At 44.6% G+C, this 12,204-nt stretch overlaps 1 protein-coding gene across 1 annotated transcript; it reads left to right on the top strand.

Moving 5' to 3' along the window:
• Positions 1-235: 235 nt before the first annotated feature.
• Gsdmc (gasdermin C) lies at positions 236-11,241 on the top strand. Its single transcript, XM_021217359.1, has 11 exons — positions 236-446; positions 1,034-1,211; positions 2,659-2,846; positions 4,833-4,916; positions 7,387-7,497; positions 7,685-7,714; positions 7,938-7,964; positions 8,774-8,919; positions 9,411-9,540; positions 10,377-10,450; positions 11,002-11,241. Exons 1-11 carry the CDS (start codon positions 236-238, stop codon positions 11,239-11,241), a joined length of 1,419 nt encoding a protein of 472 aa, XP_021073018.1.
• Positions 11,242-12,204: the final 963 nt, after the last annotated feature.

The raw sequence follows: 12,204 nt of genomic DNA, 5'->3' as shown, positions 1-12,204 counted from the left end.
TCCAGCCCCTGCCCCCATTCATCTTCTGGTGGGCACTACTAGGTCCAGTCTGTATTCTGGCTTTTTGGAATAGTCCCGCCCGGGATAACTTGGATGTGTATATTTCTGCTGTGTGCCGACTTGGGAGTTCTCTCACACATTGGTGGCTTATGACAAGAACATCAGGAATCACTGAGAATCAGCTACCCTCCCTCTTTTCCCAACTTAACTTTGTGCTTCCTTTTATCTTAGCAACATGCCCTACACATTTGACTGGCTTAGCAAGGAGGTGGTTAAAAAGCTTCAAGGAAGAGATCTGAGGCCTGTCAAAAGCCTGGCAGATGCAACCAAATTCCGCCTGTTTTACATACTTCAGGAGACTTCTCCCTGGTTGGCTTTCAAAACTGAATATATTCCAGTTGAATTTACCCTTCTGGATGTCTTGGAGCCCAATTTTCCTGTTCCAGGTATGGTCAGTCAAGGGGCAGGGAAATGTGAAAATCAGTATTTTCAATGGTGCAGCTTCCCAGGTCCTTGAGGTGCTCAGACAGGTAGCTCGTGAACCATTCTGCTTAAAGACAAAGGTCAAGGAAGGCGCTTTAGGAATCCACCCATCCATGCATTTGGTCTTATAATACTTCTGAGAGCCTCTGTAAACAGAGCTATGATACCCATCTTCCTAAAACGTGTTCAGAGTTACATAGTTCAAACTGTAGGGTTAGGATCCAGACTGAGGTCAGTCTATCCTCAAGTCCCAGAGGTTTTTCCATTTCAACAAGCTACCCTGGAACTAGATTCTGTGCTCAGAAAGGTGTTCCCCAGGGACGGCTAGACCCTGCACTAATGATGCTTTTCTTTCTTAGTGGGAAGACCATGCTTGCATGGGTTCTAGATTTTGCCCTCTGTGGTAATTTACGTTTCAGATATTGATTATTAGCTAGCTTCTTGATTATGATTTAAAGGAGGAGAGGAACTAGCCTTATTTTTCTCATTGTTCAGAATAGCTTTTTCACAGTGAATTCTGGGCTGAAGTTGTTTGCCTTTTCTTCTTCAGAGCCTGAAGTGTCAGCTCCCATCCCCCTCAAACACACCGTATCTCAGAAACTGAAGGCAAATGTGGATGTCGAACCCATTGCAGGAGGAGATGCAGGGTTTGTTAAGTCTGGTGGATACGACATTGAGGTTCAGAGTATGAGCATCCCAAATAAAAAACTGGAAAGTCTTCAAAACAGGCAAGGCCCCTGAGGGTACAAGGATGGCTCAGCCAAGTTTCAGGGGGTGTTCTTCCAAGCAGAGAGGCAGCAAGCAGGCTCTGTTGCTGTGGTGGATGACAATGTAGTTTATTCTACTTGAAAAAAGTCATTGAAATAATGACATATAGTTCACTAATAATATTCATTAGGATAGAATTATCCATTACTGTTTTATTAATATGATGGGAACAGAAAGATAAAACAAAGAGACAAAGGTCATTGCATAGAGGATGGGCATGTAATGAGAAACAAATCAGTAGAAGTGAAGGTTAGAATATTGATTAAAATATGCCAAAGATTGTAATAATCAATTTTAAGCAATCAATGTCCCAGTGTAAAGGGGTTTAGATTGACTTCTTGTCACATCTCCTGATATATAATTTAGAAGTAGAAATGCATGTTTGATGTGCAGCATTTTGGTGTGATATATGCATATAAGTCAGTAACATATCACTGCCTCCGGTAACCAATGTTTAAAAAGTTTTATTATGCCATCCATTGGACTGACCATAGCCTCCCCAATGAAGGAGCTAGAGAACAGACATAAGGAGCTGAGGGGTTTGCAGCCCCATAGGAGGAACCAAAATATGAACTAGCCAGTACCCCCAGAGCTCCCTGGGACTAAGCCACCAACCAAAAAGCACACATGGTGGAACTTATGGCTCCAGCTGCATATGTAGCAGAGGATGGCCTAGATGGACATCAATGGGAGGAGAGGCCTTTTGTCCTATGAAGGCCCTATGTCCCAGTGTACGGGAATGCCAGGACAAGGATGTGGGAGTGGGTGGTTGGTGAGTTGGTGGATGATGGGCTCGGAGAATGGGGATAGGTGGAGGGTGTTTTTCTGAGGGGAAACCAGGAAAGGGTATAATATTTGACATGTAAATAAAGAAAATATCCAAAAAAGGGGGGGGGAAAGGAGCTGGAAAAATAAGTTTTGTTACATTTATTATTTACTCTGTGTGTGTTTGTATGTATATGCGTGTGTACATGCCATGGCTCACATGTGGAAGTCAGAGGACCACTTGCAGGAGTCAGATCTCTCCTTCTGCTGTGTGTGTCTGAGAATCAGACTCAGGTCCTCAGGGTCTGCAGCACCACCCCTACCTGCTCAGCCATTTTGTCAGCTCAGTAACCGCTATTTTTATGGCAAGAACATGCATAGCCTACAGTCTTAGCAGATTTCAAGCACATGTACCATGTTATCAACTACAACCACATGTTTTCTGTGGATGTAAATTCATGTCCTCACACTCCCATGGCCAGCACTTTATTGACTGAGTCACATCCCCAGCCTGAAGCTGACTCAGTCTCTGTAGTATTTAATGGCTGGCTTAGATTTTTCTGTTTCTTTGTTCATGATTTGGTCTCTGTTTCTATGAAATCAGCCATTTGGATCTTTTCTGATTCTCCTTTACATCTTCAGGAAACTGTTGGATAAGTTGCCATCGTATATGAAAAATTGCTGTATTGAAGGAAAGAACCTGTATGTGGTAACAGAAGCCTATGAAGTGACCAAGGATACTGTTTTGGAAGGCAAATGCAGTGTCAATATTTTAGGCAAAGGGTCCATCAAACAGCTTTTCAAGGTACAAGATGGGGACAAGAAAGCTAGTGCAGCTAGTGTACTCTTGCTTCTCAAGGGCTTCTGGGGATCACTTTCTAGGGGTCACAAGGATGGGGTCATTATTTTCCACTGCTCATTTGTAGTATATGCTTAATGTTAGTCCTGGTCTTACATTATATTCTAATGCCCTTGTTTATAATGCTTTAATACATAGGATCAGCAAATATTGATAAATTCCAAAATAGATGTTATTATTTGGTACCATGTTTTGTTTTGAGTAAACAATAGATACTGTAGAAACACAAATGTAAGGATTCAGCAGTATTTACACACACCATTTCCATGGCTAGAAAAACACAGGAACATCTTTACTAAACTGTATCTGTTAATCTATGTTCTACGATCATCTAATAACAGATTGTTTTTTTGAGATGTGGTCTTATATAGCCTAGGTTGCCTTCAATGGACTATGGAGTTAAGATTGGCCTTGAACTCCTGGTCCTCCTGCTTCCACTTTCCAAATGCTGGGATTGCAGATACATCTCACATGCCTGGCTGTGGTAATAAATGTTTGAAGTGGCAAGATTTAAATACCTTGATTTACATGATTTATGTCTAAGTCCCATATAAAGGCAGGCTTGTCAAAATAATAGCCAATTTCTCTGTGGTGACTTTAAAACCAAGAAGAGCTCAAATGAATATACTTTAAGCCTTAAGAGAATAGAAATACCAGCCTGGACTATTATATCCAGCAGAACTGTCAGTCATAATCTAAGGGGAAAGTAAACCTTTCCATGATAAAGCATGTAAAATAACTTATGACCACCAGGCTTACCCTACAGAGGAGACCAAAAAGAATATTTCTTCATGAAGAAAGGGGTAAAAATGTACAAGCAGTGATAACAAAAACTAACACTAAGTCAGTGATGAAACAAAAGACCACAAACACCATAAAACTAACACTAAGTCAGTGATGAAACAAAAGACCACAAACACCATAAAAGTAAACAAATGACAGATATCAATACACTTTAAACATTAGTGGTTCAAACTCCCTAATCAAAAGACACATATTAACAGTTGTCTTAGTCAGGGTTTCTATTCCTGCACAAACGTCCTGACCAAGAAGTAAGTTGGGGAGGAAATGGTTCATACGGCTTACACTTGCACATTGCTGTTGATCACCAAAGGATGCAGGACTGGAACTCAAGTAGGGCAGAAAGCAGGAGCTGGTGCAGAAGCCAAGGAGGGATGTTCTTTACTGGCTTGCTTCCCTTGGCTTGCTCAGCCTGCTCTCTTATAGAACCCAAGACTACCAGCCCAGAGATGGCACCACCCACAAGGGGACCTCCCCCCTTGATCACTAATTGAGAAAAGGCCTTACAGCTGGATCTCGTAGGGGCATTTCCCCAGCTGAAGCTCCTTTCTCTGTAATAACTCAAGCTGTGTCAAGTTGACACAAAACTAGCCAGTACAGCAGTCTAGATAAAAAACAAATCAAACAAAACAAAACAAAACAACAACAACAACAACATCAAAAAAACAGAAAAAACAAGACCAATTTCCTGTCTCCAAGGAACATACCTCAACCAGCAAAGATAGAAACCTTTCTTAGGGTGCAAGTCAGGAGGAGATATTCAAAGAAAAAGAGAAGTCCTGGTATGGAAAACTCAAGACATTGCAATAGGGCTGTGGCTTTGGCTCAGTGGTAAATACTAGTCTGGCACCCCTGGTGCTCTGAATTAAATCTCTAGGCCTCCCTAGGCACACCTCCCATATTTCAATGTAGGTAAATATTGTCATACAAAGGAGAGGGGCAGAAACTGGACATGGGGACCAGGAGGGGGAGAAGTAAGGGACTGCTTGTAATTTCTCATGAGCTTTCTAGATTTATTTGACTTTTCAATTACAGACATACATTTTTTTTTGGATTAAAAGTAAACATTTTTAATGGTGTTATGAGACAAATAACTACAAGTCCTTAGGAATGCTTTTTCCCCCCCAGATTGGAGGCAGTGGGCAGTGGCAAACAGAGAGAACGGATTCAATACCTATCCTAAAGGGTTCAGTGTTGGCCTACAAGAAGCAGCAACTGGTCATCGAGGATAACACTTGTGGTGAGCATCAGTGGGAGCCTGGTGGGGATGGGGTGGCCAAAGATGTGGACCTCCTCTGACTACAGGCCAGGAGCACTCCTCACTGTCCCAGGCACATGCCCCACCTTCAGTTACCTCTCAGCATGGCCATCCTCAAATACTGCCAGCCGTAGTTGCAGAGGTAGCTTCCTGTGTAGGAAGGGATCTGACTTGGAGTTCAAAAAGTCCAGGCCAATCCCAGTCACCTCTGGGCATTCATCTCTAGCCATTCAAGGTCCTCCTCCTCTCAGAAGCTCAATAGGGAGGTGCCACGTTGATCAGGTGATCCATAACTCCACATTAAAGGTCCTTAAAATAACAGAAGCACAACACAATAGAAGCTGTCGACAGAATGCCTGAATGCAGAACCGAATTTTCTCCAAGAGATGTACCACCACTGAGTATACATACCACACACAATATACACACATTACACCCCACCCACCCACACATACCCATACATTAAGACTTTGCCATTTGGTGTATGTTTCTGTGTTAGGTATGGACCTGTGCATGAGCTGAGTGCCAGAGCATGAGTAGGTCTCAGAGCCCCAAGTTATTCCTCAGTGTGGCAGGTAGCTCCTAAGAGAGGAGGGGACACACACACACACACACACACACACACACACACACACACATACACACACACACACACACTCACCCCACTCCTGCAGTATCTACCTTGTAGATTAATCCTGTAGTTATCAGCAACAGTCAAGGAAGCTGGGTTCTCTAATTTAGTAAGTACTGCTAGTGGCTGATGGCTTCTAGAGAAATTGTCCACATCCTTATAGCACCAATGATTGAATCATAGGGTGGGAACTGGGAACAAGGTTGGAGATGCCTATTAAATGTCTGGGGGAGATGGCCTTACTCTTACAGATCATGGTAAGTGTTTTAATTTAAGAGGGGAAAGAAAATGAACCCTTTACTCAAAATATTAACAGCAAAACAAAATAAACTGTGATTAGATCAGATGTTGTACCCAGAGACTCAAGGCCATGCTTGTGGAGACTGAATGCAGGGTGGAGTGGGGGAGGGGATGAGGGTGGGGTTAGGCATAGAGGTGGGAATGGGGGTGGGGGTGGAGTGTTTCCTGGAGGATAAACTCTAAAGGTTGATATGTCCACAGAAGAGAGGAAGTGAGGAAACTTAGGAGAGCTGACTAGGTGGGTGAGAGGAGGCAATAATGGGAGGGGGCTCTGGGATGAAAGGTTCTGACTGTGCACAGCCCAGTTATTGTCAGGTCAGGCAAAGTGCTTGGTGAACCTAAGCGATGAAGACAGATTGGATCCGGATGTGTTACAGGTCACTTCCTCTACCTCCTCTCTTCATGTCAGCTTGGGAGAGAAATGACACCGTGGTTTCCCCCTTCCACAGGAGAAGGCCAGTTTTCTCAGAAGCTTCTGGTCAGCGATATGGCAACTATTAAGTCCTTTTTGTCTGTTACGAGGACTAAATTTGTGTTTGCCAGACAACACATTGAATGTGTGCTTGCCAGTCAACACATTGTCCCCTTGGTTCCCTTCCATGTCTGATTGTATAAACAAGATGCCCTGTGTGCCCCCTAGTGCTCAGAATGTGACTTGCAGACACTTTGAAGGTTTTTTTTTTGTTTGTCTTAAGTTCCTTTAGTTAGCATGAGAAATGTCATCTTTGTTTCCTCCACAGGCTCATTTCATGTGTCAAATGCTTGAATTTTATTGTTAGGCACGTTTAGACCTCAGTACAGCTGCATGAATATGAATACAAAACAATTTGATATTACCAGATTGAGAGTAGATAAAGAAGGGCCAGCTAGTAACTGAAGGCTATCAGGAGACCTGTATGACAGGGCAGGAGGAAAACAGTCTGTGTCACCTCATGGAGTATTTATTTGCTTGTTGTTATTTTGTGTGTATTTGTGTTTTGCCTGCATGTAGGTGTCCCAAGCACATGCAGTGTCAAAGTAGGCCAGAAGGGGGCGCTGCCGTGTGGGTTCTAGAACTGAGTTCTGGTTCCTTGCAAGAGCTGCAAGACTCTCTCCAGTCCTCATGGAGTAATTCTTGAACGTCAGAGGGTGTAATGGTCACCTAAAGCGCTCATTTCAGATCCAAGTTTCAGGCAAGTGAGATGGATTAGCTGGGGAAGGTGCTTGCTGCCAGGCCTCATGAATTGAGCTCTCTCTCCATGCCCCTCAACGTTGGAAGGAGATAAATGGTTTCCAAAGTTGTCCCCTCGCCTCTGTATGTGCTCCAAGACACACACGCATGTGTACACAGTACATGAACAAACATAATACAATGCAGGTTTCAGGGCCCCGTGAAAGGATCTGATTCACAGGACACACAGGCTTGTGATCAGGTTGATGGCAGTCCCTGGTGTTTGGCTTGGGAGTCCCTAAGTGGGGTGTGGGAAGAACTCTAGCAGGTGTGAGCTCACCTTACCTAACTTGAGTTTTTTTTCCGTTCAGCCATTCTCCCTTCTGCCAATGCTAAGAAGAAGATGACCTTTGCAAACAGACCTATGTATTTATCTGGACACTTTGAAATACTAAGACATCATGAGGAAATCATTAGGATAGGTATGACATTGCTAAACTGAGATCTACCTGGGGATGGGTTTATCGAAGGAAGTTTCTCATAAGAACAGAATTGCAAGGTGAAATGGAGGAGTTGGGTTGGGGGATGGGTAGGAAAACGGGGGAGCATATAGGGGATGTAAGGACAATCACTAATTCTTGGGCGGGCTAATATATTATCTCTTTCTAGGCTCAAGGATAGAATACATCTCTCCGATTGGTGAGTGTGTGGTGGGGTTGGGGTTGGAGATCTGGGTGATGCTACTGGGCTCAGCCCTAGCCCTGGCTCTGGTTCCTGGAGGATGGGAAAGTTCCATGGAAGGCCAATGTGGTGAAGGCATAGACTGGGTGTGGGGCAGAGATGGTAGGAGAGACTCTCCATTGTGTGTCTCAAGAACAAACTGAGGATGAAGAAAGGTAACAGCTCACGTTTCTCTTTCTAGGAACAATAGAGGAGCCCACCCATCTAGGTGAGTGTGTGTGTGTGTGTGTGTGTGTGTGTGTGTGTTTAAAAAAGGAAATCTGGGCTTCTGCTGGGAAACCATAGGCTCACAACTCACATAATAACTTCCTTTGGAATTCAGAAATCAGAGGCCTACTTCCCCGTTCTTTTCAGTTAGTTCAACTGATGCATGCGCAATTGTGAGCACTGATGTTCACTGAGAACAAACTGGGAAGCAGACATTGCTCCAGCATGGGGAATATGAAAGATTCAGAGAGATGTGCTTGGTGCTTCCACCGTGGTACCCTCCCACTCTCATGGCTCACCCATAGGACATGTGGCAGACCCAGAACACCCTCAAATGCAGTGCTTGGCTAATTCTTTACAGATTTCAGAGATACTTACCAATAAGTGTGGGCATTCTGTGCCAGGTGTCCTAGAATCACAAACACATTGACTCCTCATCACATCCGAATTTATCACACAGGTAAGCTGATACATGAACACTGAGGATTGCCATCACCAGAGCACCACAATACATTTCATTCCTGACATATCCCAGAAATGAATACTTGGTCATTTCTCTCCCAACACTTGCAATAACCATTGTTCAGATTTCCATCTCTACCCCCCAGTGCTGTGTCCCCTCCTTTCAGAGTGCTAATGCTTTCTTTTTTCTAGCTTCATGATAGTTGCCTCCCCCCCCACCCCCGAGGGGGGTGGCTCAAGCAGGCTGTCACTGGAGACATTTTTTGCTGCTGGAAATAGTACCATCCCAGAGATATTTAACTGAAGAATGTTTCTCACTTTCTGATTGTTGTTCCTGTCTGAGAGCAGATTTCCAGTGCCTACAAAATGAAGTTTCCCAAAAAACAATGCTACTGGCTGAGCTCTCAAAGGATGTTCAAGAAGTTGTGTTCTCCAGTTTCCTGCACATGCTTTGTGAAGGTGACAGTGAGGTTCTATATGACCTGATGAAAATGGTAAGAGTTCCATAGCTGCCTAGAGAAGATGAAACCTGTAACGGTCAGTTTGGGAGTCAGGGATGCTAAGACAGGAGGGAGGAGGGATGTATATGACGCTGAGGACGCTGAGAAAGATGTCAATGTTTGGGGATTCCAGCTCCATGCACAATGTGGAGGGTTAGAGAGTGTGGCCTACTAGTTCTGCTCCCCATGGAGAGGTACTTAACTCCTCTGGAAATAGGCACATTACACAAGAATAGTTTTGAGCCAGATATGGGAAGCTGAAGTTACTTGAAGGAAGGTTGAAAGTTCAGGATCTTTCTGGGCTATGTAGTGAGTTCAAAGCTGGCTTGGGCAAAGGCCTGAGACCCTGTCACACAAATGAAAAAAAAGCAGGGTAAAAGGAGCCAGGGTGTAGCTTTGTGATAAAGTGCTCGTTCAGCATGTATAGAGCCATCTGGTCCCAGCACTGGAAATGATGTTATTAACAGAATGCCTGTCTCCTGTAGCTGGAGTTGAATCAGTTGGAGCATATGGATGGTCCAGGTGGCAAAATCCTGGAAGAGCTGCAAAAGGACAGGAGCCCTTCATGGATTGACCTAAAGGACCTCATTCTTAATCTCCTTCAAGCCCTGATGGGTAAGAATGATTTGAGGGGGAGTGTGGGGAGAGTCCTCATGTTGGTCCTCAGAGGGCTGTGTCAGAGGCCACCTCCCCAAAGCCTTTGGATTACCATGACCCTTGGCACACCATCCTTCTCTCTAATGCCAGCAAGGCTCAGAGTGATAGCAGTGCATGGACCACAGAGGAGTCTGAGGTCTAGAAAGTGAGCAGTTGCCAATCACCTAACACACCCTTGGTGGAAGCTGGTTCCTGCCTCAGCCCTTAGACTTTCCAGCTCCGGGTCATGTCACTTATGAGCCTGGAGCCCATCTCAAGGGCAGGAGACCTTTCTTGAGCAGTGCATTTGACCTTCAAGTGTAATGGGACTTTGTCTTAGTCAGGGTTTCTATTCCTGCACAAACATCATGACCAAAGAAGCAAGTTAGGGAGGAAAGGGTTTATTCAGCTTACATTTCCACATTGCTGTTCATCACTGAAAGAAGTCAGGACTGGAATTCAAACGGATCTGGGAGCAGGAGCTGATGCAGAGTCCATGGAGGGATGTTCTTTACTGGCTTGCTTCCCCTGGTTTGCTCAGCCTGCTCTCTTATAGAACACAAGACTACCAGTCCAGAGATGGCACCACCCACAAGGGGACCTCCCTACCCCTTGATCACTAATGGAGAAAATGCCTTGCAGCTGGATCTCATGGAGGCATTTCCACAACTGAAGCTCCTTTCTCTGTGATAACCCCAGCTGTGTCAAGTTGACACAAAACCAGCCAGTACAGACATATCCCTGTGTCTCAGAGTTTTCCTCTCATTGGGTTTGGTAGTTCATGGTAAGAAGAAAATACATTTTCCTTCCCTCAGTGCTGAGCAATACCCAACTCAGTCTGCTGGCTCAGTCTGTGGAGATGCGGCTCCTCCTGCAGCAACAAGAGCTGGTAAGAAACTGCCAGGGCCTGTCTGTCCAGGGAGGGGGAAGAGGAAAGCAGGAACAGAAAGAACATTCTAGAAGAGATCTCTTGTAGAATGAGGTTTCTACAAGGGGAGTCGGGAACCCTCTGGGGAGCAGGCAGGTTGGGTTCCTCCTTATTAGGAGCATCTCTTCAGTTATGGAAGCCTTGGAAGCAAAGGCCACTAGGTCTACGTTAGCCATCTAGGAAGGCATCTTTGTAGGAAGTAAGGGGATACAAGTCAGTTACCCTATTTGTTTACGGTTACCAGTTTGCAAATCGGCTTTTCTCTCCCTTATATATTTCCCTCTAAATGCGAAAGTGTGTATAGCCATATGCGTACATGTGTGCACACACATGCAGATGATACTCTTGGGCAGTGTAGACTCTATTATTGCCATGTTATAGGTAAGGCACCAATGCTTAGGGCTTCAGGTCTTGCTTATTAGGTCTTTATCCTGTGTGGCTCCTGGGTGTTGGGACAGATCTTACCCTGGGGCCAGAGCCTGGTTTGCCCAATCTGATCATTTTTGTTCCAGGTAAAGAGCATCCTCCAGCCAAACTACAAGTATCCATGGCACATTCCCTTCACACTGCAGCCTCAGCTTCTTGCCCCACTCCAGGGTGAGGGCTTGGCCATTACTTATGAATTGCTGGAGGAGTGTGGTCTGAAGATGGAGCTGAATAACCCCAGGTCAACTTGGCATTTGGAAGTCAAGATGCCCCTGTCTGCTCTCTATGCAAGCCTGTCACTTTTACAGCAACTTTCAGAAGCCTAACTCTTCCTCCAATCCTAGCCTCAGTCTTGGATACATGTGAGATACTGCACCATGGCATACCTAAGCGTTGTGATTTGAGTGCATGCTTTAGGCTGGTGGGAATAAAGATGTTAGGGGTCCTACCATTGATTCACAATTATATAAATAATATGCTTGGATCAGATTCTACCTCCCCTCATTGTCCCTTTTAATCCACCCCTTCCCAGTCCCTTTTTCCCCAACAACTTCTCATTCAATGTTTGTCTTTTTGATGCTTTGTTGCATTTAATTAGGGTTTTTTTTTTGCATAAGTGTGGGATTATTAATTTGAGCAAGGGTAGCCTTCCAGAGGCTACCTCCTCCCAGCAGCAATGACAGCCTNTAGGTGTTTTATGGAGGGAGGGGTCCTTCTCCATTCATGTGGAATGTTGTGGGTCTCAGGCTTGCTTGGTCTTGTGAGGGTACCCATTGCTACTTTGAGTTTATGGGTTTAACAACTATTCCATATCCTTACCACATCTAGGAAACAGGATGATGTTATCTGTCAAAACTACTCAAATGGTATGCGAAATAAAGATTTAGATGTTTTCCTCTATATAAAAGCATATAAATTTTACCTTTACTTAATTGTGTGCATTTTGAGTTGTTCTGGGTGAAAGGTACCGGTGTCAGTAACTTTAAAATGCATCAGCAATAAGTTGGGGTGTTTTAGGTAGAGAGTCAATAGTACGATGTCTTAATACTTTTTTAGGCACCCTTCCTTATCGTACCCTCCTCCCTCCTCTGCGTTTATTTCCCTTCCCCTTTAATCAGAGCTCCCCCTTTTCTCCATTTCCCCCTTGGATCACTCCCACCCTGCCATTTCCCTCTGTGCTGCTCTCCTAATGCTCCCCCTGCCCCCATACCCCGTGGCCCCTTTCCTCCCCTGGCTTCTGTACTTGCTCCAGGACATGTACTCTCATATGAAGATTTGGCACTGGGATG

This window comes from Mus pahari, chromosome 17 (genome assembly GCF_900095145.1).
Source record: "Mus pahari chromosome 17, PAHARI_EIJ_v1.1, whole genome shotgun sequence".
In the NCBI taxonomy this organism is placed as follows: Eukaryota; Metazoa; Chordata; class Mammalia; order Rodentia; family Muridae; genus Mus; species Mus pahari.
The sequence above is the reverse complement of the archived record's forward strand: the minus strand, read 5'-3'. Positions and strand labels throughout refer to the sequence as shown.